Raw genomic sequence first — 12,845 nt, 5'->3', positions numbered from 1 at the left:
CCTATGTCTGAGGTGTGGACAGGTAAACAATGGGGGTGATTACTGCCTGAGCCTGAGGTGTGCACCCTGCAGGGGTTGAACAATGCAGGTATTAAAAGGTGTGAACAACACAGGGGATTACATATTTAAACAATACAGCCTGATTACAGCCTGAATCTGAGGTGTGAACCATGCAGGGGGGCAGTTAATCTCAGTACTGATACCATTTAAAGCTTACACAAAGGTAAGCCATCAAAGCAGCCAGACAGGTGGGGGGCCACACAGAGGGGGGTCGCGGGCCGCATGCGGCCCGCGGGCCGCCAGTTGGACAGCACTGTTCTAGGATATTATTTTCAGATGTTGGCATCAATGGGACAGGCAGTATTCCTACACTGTAGATCTTCCTTGTTTTGCTCTTAATTATCAAATTAGGGTTTAAATATTTGGAGAGATTTTAATGAGGTGCTTAAATCAGTTTAACAGATTCTGACAAACTTATCTGCTTAGGTTAATGTGTTGGCCCACTGGATTTTTTTTCCCGGTGTCCCGGCGGCCCAGTCCAACCCTGAGCAGCACAAGCAGGTGATGCTATCAGGATTCCTCCTGACAAGCAAAATGCCATAAATTTTACCATCAGTTCACCCTGAGTTTACAAAAACTCCAGGAACTTAAAGAAAAATGAATAGATTGACAAGAGGAGGTAATTGTTTCTCTTTACAAAGCTCTGGTATGGCCCCCTTTTAGAATATGCAGCACCATAGAAGAGGGTACCTAAGGGGGGTGGGTGGATCGTTATGTAAAAATATATATGGGGACCTCTGATGTCTTGGTCATCAGTAGACCTATCCAAAACACATCTTAGAAGCGCTAGAACTGGGGTGCCCAGACTTTGTCACCCTGTGATCTACTCTTGCCACCTGGCCTCTGTCATGAGATCTACCACAGTTAAAATAATATGACGTCTATCATTTGGCACAATAAGCAAGAAAAATTATCAATCGATGTTTAACAAATATACATAGCAATATATAAATGCAGTGCCAAATTCACATTTAATGCCGCCCTAGGCCCAGGCCTTTGTGGCCTTGCCACAAATCCGGGCCTGTCTGAGACAGTTGATGACCAGCTGTGGTCTTTTTGCTTTCCTCTGTTTCATTTGGATAAAGGTTGATGGCTACATGTCTCTCTCTTTTTTGTATAACTCTGTTATACAATGCAGCACTTGCACACAGCCATCCATCCATTTTTAAAAATGTCTACAAAAGAAAATGTTTGCACAGGCATTTACAACTTAGGGAACATTGCCAGGATGTCAGGAGAAGGTAACCCTGCTAATGATTTCTTGTGTTTCAGCTGTTTTCAGAGACACGGTTCTGGTGTTCATGGAGAAAGGTTTCCAAGTATTAAACATACAGTCTGCAGAGGTAAGTTACACAGGCTAAACACATGCTACTGCCAACATGAATTATCAAACAGTAGTCTAACTTCACTACTGTCACTTTGTGGCCCACAGTATGACAGAGTAGTCTGCAACAGGAAACAATATAGGGTGAAGGAGCTTGTTAATTAAAAAAAATCAAACATTAAAAGCAAATAATAGTCTACTTGTTAAAATGATTGATAAGCATCCTGTCTGTTCTACTGATATTTAGGAGTGCTGGAGTTAAAGGGAGTGGGGAATTTGTGTTTAAGAACTGAGAGAAGGGGTGGGGGGGGGGACAGGGGGACAGAGCTGCATGCTGAGCTAGTAAGCAGCGTGGAGAGGTAGCTCCGTGGAAAGTCATCCTGAACTTATAACTTCTGACCCCAAGACCCACACAAAACCACCACCAGCATCTTACCCTATACTTCTGGCACCTGGAAACCGGCACGATGGGCAAACACACGCAAAGAATGCGTTTGGAAACCGCTGCAAAGTTAGAGCAATACACGCGCACCTCAATCCAAGATGGCACCCTCATCGCTCCTCCATCTCCTGAACGGCAGCCAGGGCCTGATGAGCCAGGTAACCTAAATGCCCCTGCACCAAACACGCAGGATATTTTAACAGCGATCGCTAACTGTCAAGCCACACTTACCGCCACGCTGACCACTAAAATAGAGGAAGTGAAGGTGGAACTATCACTACTAAAACATGATGTCCAGAACATCCGTGAGACAACCGGAGCAATAGAGCAGCGGGTGAGTACTCTGGAAGACCGAACAACCCCACTCCCAAACTAAATTGCCCAGCTTCACAAAGTACTAAAGCAGGCCACAGAGCGCATGGAAGACATGAAGAACAGGCAAAGGCGCTCCAATATCAGAGTGGTGGGACTCCCAGAGAGGTGCGAGGGCCAAACCCTGAACTATTCGCCGAGCAGTGGCTCAGAGACATGTTGGGAGCAGACATATTTTCACAACAATTTGTTGCCAAATGGGCCCATCGGGTCCCCACAGGAGCCCCTCCCCCAGGAGCACCACCAAGGCCCTTCCTCATCAAGCTCCTAAATTACCGGGACAGGGACACGGCACTTCAGGCGGCGAGAAAGAAGTGAGACATCCTCTATCAAGGCACCCGAGTATCCTTGTATCCGACTACTCTGCAGCTCTTCAGCGCCAACGTGGTACCTTCTATGGAGTCAAAAGACTCCTACGAGACCTGGGAATCAACTACAGAATGATCTTCCCTGCCAAGCTAAGAATCAGGGATGGAGGTAAACTTCACACCTTCGACCAACCTGCCGGTGTCGAACACTGGATCAACTCCCGTACTGCACCGCCACAGCGCAGACCACAACAAGCCAGCCCAGCACACTCCCCATGGCAACAAGATACCTAATATCAAGCCAGCAAGGTGCCGTAAGTAACTTGACATGAGAGCCACCCAACTGCAGGAACTTAGATTCCATTAGTGGGACACTCTGGGGGGACACTGGCAGCATACACCATTTGACTGATACCACTGTAAGATCTCCAAACACCATACAGGTTATGGTCAAGGAACTGGGTATATTGAAGGGCCAGTGCGCCCCAATGTGCACCCTACAACAGGGTCCTAGTGAGGGAAACAGCGGAGCCGACCCGCACTGCCTGGTCAACTATCTGGCTATAGCTCCAGGCTCTTACTCCATGAAACCAGTTAAGGGAATAATGTATCTCCAAATGTTTTTTTGGGGGATACCGGGAGGGGGGACAGTTGGGGAGGGAACTGTTTTATGTTCTTCCTTGTTATTTCTCACCTTTATTATTTCACCTGCCTTTGGTGGATGGGCATCCACATTATGTTTATCTGCTGTTTATGCGCCAGCCTGTGGGTTAGCAATATGTGTCAGAAGTCTATATTATGGCAGGGACTAATCTCAAATTAATTTCCTGGAATGTCAGGGGAATGAACAATAAAATTAAAAGGGCAGTAGTTTTGGATCACCTTAAGAAAGGCTGATATAATACTACTCCATGAAACACATCTCGTGGGGCAAAGGGTTCGGACCCTAAATAAGCACTGGTTAAGCCCCACCTTCCACGACGAATATTCCACATACTCGAGGGGAGTGGCTATTCTGTTTAGGAAAACAACTACACCCCAAGTAGAAAAGATAGTCTCAGACAGATATGGACGTTTCTTAATCCTAAAAGTCATAATATCTATGAAAACAATCATATTAGTCAATGTATACTCACCCCCCCAGGTGAACTAACTATTCTGCAGACTATCCTAGGGAAAGTGGCAGAGCTGGGTGACCACCCTACCTTTTGGCTAAGTGACTTTAATGCAGTCCCCGATCCCACAATGGACAGACTTAGACCACTTAGGGGAGACACAAGTGCACTAGGGGACTGGCTAAGGGCCACAAACTTGACAGACACCTGGAGATGGTTACACCCAAATGTACAGCAATACTCATGCTACACAGTAACCACCTCTGCTCTTTCCGCATAGACTTGACTCTGGCCTCTCCATCTGCCTTGCAAATGGGGGTCAATGCATCCTTTGCCTCAAGAATATTCTCTGACCACACTCCTCTCCAATTAGAACTGAGACTGAGTGAGGGGATGGGGCTAAGACAATGGAGGTTACCTCCAAAATGGATCGCATATAAATTTGTCCAAGATGCCTTTAAATCCCAAATTAAAGAATTCTGGGAAATAAATGCAGAAACAGCCCCCCCACAAGTGGTATGGGACACTAGCAAGGCCTATGCAAGGGGAACATACATATCACTAATTAAAGAGGCCAGACACCTACAGGACTCTGACCTGGAAACTTTACGTAAAACACAAGGGGAAGCCAAAAGGGCATATGCCAATGATCCATCCGATTCACGAGGGGCAACCCTCAAGATGACCCAACGAGATGTAAATCTTGCATACAGTGGAGGAAATAATTATTTGACCCCTCACTGATTTTGTAAGTTTGTCCAATGACAAAGAAATGAAAAGTCTCAGAACAGTATCATTTCAATGGTAGGTTTATTTTAACAGTGGCAGATAGCACATCAAAAGGAAAATCGAAAAAATAACTTTAAATAAAAGATAGCAACTGATTTGCATTTCATTGAGTGAAATAAGTTTTTGAACCCCTACCAACCATTAAGAGTTCTGGCTCCCACAGAGTGGTTAGACACTTCTACTCAATTAGTCAACCTCATTAAGGACACCTGTCTTAACTAGTCACCTGTATAAAAGACACCTGTCCACTGAATCAATCAATCAAGCAGACTCCAAACTCTCCAACATGGGAAAGACCAAAGAGCTGTCCAAGGATGTCAGAGACAAAATTGTAGACCTGCACAAGGCTGGAATGGGCTACAAAACCATTAGCAAGAAGCTGGGAGAGAAGGTGACAACTGTTGGTGCGATTGTTCGAAAATGGAAGGAGCACAAAATGACCATCAATCGACCTCGCTCTGGGGCTCCACGCAAGATCTCACCTCGTGGGGTGTCAATGATTCTGAGAAAGGTGAAAAAGCATCCTAGAACTACACGGGAGGAGTTAGTTAATGACCTCAAATTAGCAGGGACCACAGTCACCAAGAAAACCATTGGAAACACATTACACCGCAATGGATTAAAATCCTGCAGGGCTCGCAAGGTCCCCCTGCTCAAGAAGGCACATGTGCAGGCCCGTCTGAAGTTTGCCAATGAACACCTGAATGATTCTGTGAGTGACTGGGAGAAGGTGCTGTGGTCTGATGAGACCAAAATAGAGCTCTTTGGCATTAACTCAACTCGCTGTGTTTGGAGGAAGAAAAATGCTGCCTATGACCCCCAAAACACCGTCCCCACTGTCAAGCATGGGGGTGGAAACATTTTGCTTTGGGGGTGTTTTTCTGCTAAGGGCACAGGACAACTTATTCGCATTAACGGGAAAATGGACGGAGCCATGTATCGTGAAATCCTGAACGACAACCTCCTTCCCTCTGCCAGGAAACTGAAAATGGGTCGTGGATGGGTGTTCCAGCACGACAATGACCCAAAACATACAGCAAAGGCAACAAAGGAGTGGCTCAAGAAGAAGCACATTAAGGTCATGGAGTGGCCTAGTCAGTCTCCGGACCTTAATCCAATAGAAAACCTATGGAGGGAGCTCAAGCTCAGAGTTGCACAGAGACAGCCTCGAAACCTTAGGGATTTAGAGATGATCTGCAAAGAGGAGTGGGACCAACATTCCTCCTAAAATGTGCGCAAACTTGGTCATCAATTACAAGAAACGTTTGACCTCTGTGCTTGCAAACAAGGGTTTTTCCACTAAGTATTAAGTCTTTTTTTGTTAGAGGGTTCAAAAACTTATTTCACTCAATGAAATGCAAATCAGTTGCTATCTTTTATTTAAAGTTATTTTTTCGATTTTCCTTTTGATGTGCTATCTGCCACTGTTAAAATAAACCTACCATTGAAATGATACTGTTCTGAGACTTTTCATTTCTTTGTCATTGGACAAACTTACAAAATCAGTGAGGGGTCAAATAATTATTTCCTCCACTGTATGTACATAAACATACCCAATGGGAACTAAAAAGGACCGCCTCCTGGTACAAAAAAGGAGACAAATGCGGTAAACTCTTAGCCATTCTCACTAGAGACCCCACACAAATGACATCCATTCCCAGGCTAATTACCCCAGGCGGCCAGGAAAGACACACACAGGATCTAATTAAATCTGAATTTGTCAGCTTCTACACTGCACTCTATAAGTCCATGACAAATTACTTACCTGAGACCTTGACCCAGTACCTGAATAAGATAACAATACCATGACTAAGTCACCGGGATGCTGAGGCCCTAAACCGAGACGAGATCACAGAGGCTATAGACAGTTTCCCTAATGGGAAGTCTCTTGGCCCAGACGGGATTCCCATTGAGTGGTACAAATCAAACAAGGATATCATTACACCACAACTCTGTAACTTGTTCAATAAGATCACACAGGGAGCCCACCTTCCTGAAAGTGCTAAACTGGCCACCATCTCCTTGATCCTTAAGCAGGGGAACCCCCCGGAGAGGTGCGAGTCATATAGGCCAATCTCACTGCTAAACTTCGATGTTAAAATATTAACCAAAGTCCTAGCCAATAGGCTTAAACAGGTAATAGAACTCCTAATACACCCTGATCAAACTGGCTTCATGTCCAACAGAGCAACAGATATCAACATCAGGTGCCTGTTTACCAACATCTGGTCCAAACACGATGTTACAGGCGAAAGGGTTGTAGTGGCCCTAGACACCGAAAAAGCATTTGATGCCGTGGCCCTACTTTTGGGCCCTACTTGCAAAATATGGGCTGGGACCCCAGTTTATTACATGGGTAAGGGCCCTATATGACTACCCCAACCGCCAGGATCCTAATTAATGCTGAACTGTCCCAGGTATTCCCCCTGGAACGGAGTACTCACCAGGGGTGCCCGCTCTCGCCATTCCTCTTTGCACTGGCCATAGAGCCCCTTGCTATCAAAATTCGCAACAACCCAAACATACGAAACTTTACTTACACAATATAAATTATTTTAATCTTAGTTTCTTCAGCCTTGGAATTCACAATTGCAGCAAGCAGGCAGGGGCCATTTTGTGGACACTATTATCAAAGCAGGCATTGCATTCTGCCAAAATCTTGTTTCTGTGCCAGTATGGGGGGGCCTGATGCCCATGTCCCTGCACTGGTTACATAATTAGATGGTGAGGAGGGAGGGGGAATGTGAGGAGTACAGTGACATCTAAAAAGTACTGAATTGAAAGTGAAAGTAACTGTCTGCCACACATCTATGCCTGAGGCATAGAGGCGGGGCAGGCAATATATGACTGACAGCTGGGATTTTTAAATGCTTTTATAATGGGTATGGATGTGGTAATAAAAAAAATGATTTTGGGTTTCATGTTTAATTTGAAAAGGGCTTTTATTATACAGCTTTTTATGTCTGGGTGACAGGTCCACTTTAAGACCAAATTACATCACTGGGCCAGCCTGCCACTCTCCCTGCCTGGCCGCATCAACATCCTAAAGATGGTCTGGCTACCGAAATTTCTGTACATATTCCATAATGCCCCAATTCTGCCTACCAAGAAATGGTTCAGGGAAATTGATGTATGTGTAAGAGAGTTCATTTGGGCAGGGGAACGGCCAAGAATTAATATGCCAATGCTGCAATCCCCGGTTAAGAAAGGTGGACTGGCCCTTCCCAACTTTCTCTCATATTTTTATGCAAGTCAATTGGTATATGCGTGGTGGTGGCTTAACCCAGATCCCAACAACCAAGCCACAGTACTGGAAGCCACGGTAAACTCCTCATTTGAGGCTTTGGCGAATCAGTTATACAGAGAACTACCACCAATCTACCCTTTAACTCCCCCCATGAAAACAGTTACCCAGGTCTTTGCCAGAACAGTAGGACTTTCTCATTAAAAAGCAGCCAGCTGGGCCACTGTGGGGCAACAATTCCCTTGTACAATTTAAGTCCTTCCCAGATGCTAATCTCTGGGCTGCTGCAGGAGTGAAATGTCTAAATTACGTGGTTGAACAAGGAGCAATTAAGCAATTCGCTAAATTATAGGAGGAATTTGGTTTGCAAAACCGTATGTTCTTTAGGTACCTCCAACAGAAACACACATACCAGGCTCAATTCCCCAGGGGACCCCCCCACCATAGCGGAAAGCACCCTTGAACGATATCTCCATAGACCTATCTAAGCAGCTCAGTTGGTTCTATGCTATTCTGCTACAAAGCAATTTTGATCCTATAAGTCATATTAGATTAAAATGGCCCCAGGATCTCCCCCAGCTAGATAACAAAACCTGGGAAGACATACTTGAACAAATACCTGAAATTAACATAGCCACAAGAGACCACTTTATTCACGTTAAATTTCTCAATAGAGTGTACTTAACTCCCCACAGGCTGGCGCAAATGTATCAGGGCTACCCAGACGTGTGTGTGAAATGCAACTTAGATCAGGGCAACTATTTACATGTGTCCCAAAATTCAACAGTTTTGGACTGCGATATTCACCTATGCTAGCTTAACAATGGGACTTCCAAACATCCGGACACCTACATTCTGTCTATTGGGCCACACTGAAGGACTCACCTTACCCTCCAGTGACAGACTATGTTTGCAACAACTCTTACACTATGCTAGGAAAGCCATATTACTGATTTGGAAAGCCAAAGAGCCACCTACCCTGGGATTCTGGATTAAGCTAGTGGATGATACACTGCCACGACAAAAACTCAATTTACCTGGCCCGAGGATGTCCAGCCAAATCTGAGAAAATCTGGAGCCGCTGGCTAGCAGACCCACGACTGAGCAATATGGCAGATCAAGATACCCATCCGAGTGACTAAGGAACCTTAGTAATATAGCCATGTAACAATAACCTAGGCTGTAACTGGGTGGCCCACCACCACCCCTTTCTATCTTTCCTTCTACCCTTTCCTACCCCAAACTTTCTTTTGGTTTGTTTGTATAAAAACAATAAAGAAAATCTTACAAAAAAAAGAACTGAGAGAAGAAAATGTCTGTGCCCCCACCCTAACCCAATCAGAACTTATATCGTATCTGCCCCTGGTGTTTTTTAACACTTTTCTGCTTTCATTCCCCCATAAATTCATTCTTTCTTCATTTCTTTACTTTCTACACAGCTTATAGCTGACTGCCGAGATCGCAGTTTACGTGTGTTATCATCTGACAGGTAATTTGTGCCTCCTTATTTTATTGCTTCAGGAAATTCACAGGTTCTTCTGTTGTTCAGTATGTATAATACGTACTCTTTCCTCTTCAATTATTTGCAACAAGTAGCTCCCTGGCTGTTCTTCCTACTTGTCATTTCCAGCCAGAAAGACTTTTTCTCATCTTACAATTTGATAATTTTTAACATTTTTTTACAACTCTCCAGAATTTAAAGCTGAAGCAGTGTACACGAGTTAGTTTGCTGCCCGTCTTAAATTGTCATTGCTTTTCTTCCACCCTCATAGGCAGTGTATGGCCTTTACTGTTACACTTGTTTCACTTTCAATATGTTAATAAATGTTAATTACTCAATAAGTAAATGCAATCTTTCACTTCCAGCAGGATGGTTATTGTAGAAGCTCCACAGTCAAGTCATGGCAACACAAAAAATCTTTATATCCAGGAATGACATTGTCTTCTACCATAACAATATGAACAGTGAGATTAAACATAGAAAAGCTCTACATCCAAGTCCACCAGCTGTATTACAAGCACCAAGAACTGTTCTGCCCACAAAATAGACTGAATGGCTGATGAAATGAACAGCTCAACAACTTTTGTGTAACTTTCATGTATGGACTTTGCCACATGGACAGAATATGGGAGCTACCATGTCTGGACGGAGATTCAAAATAATATTGGGATTTCAACCCAACACAGGCCCAATATGAAGTATGACAGCTCACCGCAGCCCCTCTGGCATTAACCCGACTTTCCAGATTGCCATTCTAAGCCTGGAGGTTACTGTCTAAATGTCTTTCCAGTAAAATCTTTTTATGCACTTTCACTTATTTCATACTGTTTGTACTACTTGTCGAACTTTCAGGAGAAGCAAAATTAAATTTTTGGTACTATGAACACTTTTAAGTGGAACGCAACACTGTGGGGGGGGGGGGGGTAGGAGCAATCCATTAAAAACAGAAAAGAACACCTTACATGCAATGCCTATCGCTTTTCATGCTTACCCAGCCCCATGCTTAATCATAGCCTATAGTTGCACCCTGCCCCCCCCCAAGGGATGTATAATTTATTAGACTATTTATAGATACAAACTATTTATTGAAGAAATAGATAGAGGATTATTAAGTTGTGTCAGATTTTTGAAATAGTGTTTAGGTTTTAGCATTAGACTGGTCATTTCAGCTCAAAATTATATTGAATACATTGAAATGATGTCCATTTGTCTGGCTGGCACTTTATCTTAAATAGTAACTTTACCCCCCGCCCATAAATACAAATAATTAACTGGAGTATATTGCATGTGAGAATGCACATGTTCATGGATATACCGTATTTTTCACCCTATAAGACGCTCCGGAACATAAGACGCACCCAATTTTAAAGGAGGAAAATCTAGAAAAAAAAGATTCTGAACCAAATACTGTAGTAAAATATTTTATATCAACTGTATAAAGTTAATTGTCTCTGGGCTCACACATAATGAGGCTTCCCCCAGGGCCCCCCCAAGCATCCTTCAGCTTCCCCCAGGGCCCCCCCAAGTATCCTTCAGCTTCCCCCAGGCCCCCCCAAGTATCCTTCAGCTTCCCCCAGGGCCCCCCCAAGTATCCTTCAGCTTCCCCCAGGGCCCCCCCAAGTATCCTTCAGCTTCCCCCAGGGCCCCCCCAAGTATCCTTCAGCTTCCCCCAGGGCCCCCCCAAGTATCCTTCAGCTTCCCCCAGGGCCCCCCCAAGTATCCTTCAGCTTCCCCCAGGCCCCCCCAAGTATCCTTCAGCTTCCCCCAGGGCCCCCCCAAGTATCCTTCAGCTTCCCCCAGGCCCCCCCCAAGTATCCTTCAGCTTCGCCCAGGGCCCCCCCAAGTATCCTTCAGCTTCCCCCAGCCCCCCCCAAGTATCCTTCAGCTTCCCCCAGGGCCCCCCCAAGTATCCTTCAGCTTCCCCCAGGGCCCCCCCAAGTATCCTTCAGCTTCCCCCAGGGCCCCCCAAGTATCCTTCAGCTTCCCCCAGGCCCCCCCCAAGTACCCTTCAGCTTCCCCCAGGGCCCCCCAAATATCCTTCAGCTTCCCCCAGGGCCCCCCCCCCAAGTATCCTTCAGCGTCTCCCAGGGCCTCTAAGCATCCTCCAGCTGCCCCACGGCACCCCCAGCATTCTTCAGCTTCCCCCAGGGCCCCCAAGCACCGTCCATTTCCCCACTAACCTCCGCCCAGCGGCCTCCGGCTCCTCTGATGTCTTCTTCTCTGTGCTGTGGCTCCCAGCTGCTTCTGTGCTTTTATAAGGTTGCGCCCTGTGTGTGTGACGTCAGTACGCACGGGCACAACCTTATAAAAGCGAGGATGCGGCAGAGAGCCGCGGCACAGAGAACACAGTTCGCCGTGTAAGACGCACCAACTTTCCCCCCCCAGTTTTGGGGAAGAAAAAGTGCGTCTTATATGGCGAAAAATACGGTATATTGAAAACTGGACACATACCGTAATCATATTGTCACATTTCATGTCTGGTTCATCCTCGTCTTCAGTCTTGTTGTAAAATTACTGAAGAAACTTAAGGCAACGACTGTATACAGATAAACATCTGTATGGCCATATTAGCCATACATGCCATTACGTTCGTAAAACTACTTTTATGAAAATGACCATTTTCCTGCAAACTGGAGGATGCATCACTCTAGGGCCAACACATACAGTACTTGAATAAATCACACTGAAAAGTCCATATTTTATTGCCAAAAGCTCATTAACTGCACTTTTCTATAATTACCGCCTGCCCCAAGTAGGTGTTAATTTTCGCACAGACTAATGCGTGTCATTGTGTCAATTTTAACACAAAAAAGCATGCGATACCGGTTATCGCACTTTAGTGAATGTCATGTCCCCGGCCCTGGGATGTCATGCCACGCCCACTGATGTCTCATCCTTGCCCCGATCTATGGCCATGGAAAGTTGGCAACCCTAGGTTTCCTGCATGAGGAAACTTGCATTTGGTTGTGTACATGCATAACTGCATATCCCAACACTCTTACACATGTGCATTCTCTTTACATAGACAGGAAGGACTGTTGGTCTCTGCAAAGTCATCTGGGCCTTTGGGGAACACTCTGAGCTCAGTTTTCCTTTTTATCCTCCCATACCGACCCATGCAGGGTTGGACTGGAGGATGCAGGGCCCACCAGTCCAACTCTGCCCCCAAGGTGCCCCCTCTGCATCCACAGCACCCCCAACAGGGGTCCCTGCCGTGCCCCCCAAACCACCCGCAGGGGCCCCGCCTCCCGCCAACAGCCTCCCCTGAGCGCGAAACTTACTTTCAACGTGTCAGGGGAGGCACATGCGAAAGGATCGACTGTAAATCTCTAGAGCCCACTAGGGCCGGGCCCACTGGCTTTTTCCCCGGTGCCCTGGCGGCCCAGTCCGACTTCCCTTGCTCATCAGGATCTTTGAATTGTATGAACAGCATTGACCCTCTGCTGCCCACCCCAACCACTGCCTGTTTGCCAGCCTCACTGGGAGCAAGGCACAAATTCATTAAACACAGGCTCCCATATTGGCACTGAACTACAAATGGCAGTGAAAATCCCTCATCCCCTTCAATCAGTTTAATAGCCCCTTAGCTTAACTGCCATTGCCCAACAGACTGTCAGCTGGGCAAATTCCCCTTTTTATAAACTAATTATATACAGTATACTATGGGACCAATCCAAAAATGTAACTCAT

General features: G+C 45.7%; 1 protein-coding gene across 2 annotated transcripts in view; it reads left to right on the top strand.

The window, feature by feature from the left end:
* Window positions 1–9,972, top strand: part of map4k1 (mitogen-activated protein kinase kinase kinase kinase 1) — a 55,024-nt gene extending 45,052 nt beyond the window's left edge. Inside the window, exons 29-31 of one of the 2 annotated variants that reach the window (XM_031891996.1) lie at window positions 1,333–1,403; window positions 9,094–9,143; window positions 9,524–9,972. In XM_031891996.1, the coding sequence (XP_031747856.1) occupies window positions 1,333–1,403; window positions 9,094–9,143; window positions 9,524–9,590 (188 nt within the window). In that variant the 3' untranslated portion in view covers window positions 9,591–9,972. Of the gene's footprint in view, window positions 1–1,332; window positions 1,404–9,093; window positions 9,144–9,520 lie in introns of both variants that reach the window. The other variant, XM_031891995.1, reaches the window with a different exon arrangement.
* The last annotated feature ends 2,873 nt before the right edge of the window (window positions 9,973–12,845 follow it).

This window comes from Xenopus tropicalis, chromosome 8 (genome assembly GCF_000004195.4).
Source record: "Xenopus tropicalis strain Nigerian chromosome 8, UCB_Xtro_10.0, whole genome shotgun sequence".
Taxonomy (NCBI): Eukaryota; Metazoa; Chordata; class Amphibia; order Anura; family Pipidae; genus Xenopus; species Xenopus tropicalis.
This window is presented reverse-complemented; position numbering and strand designations above follow the sequence as displayed.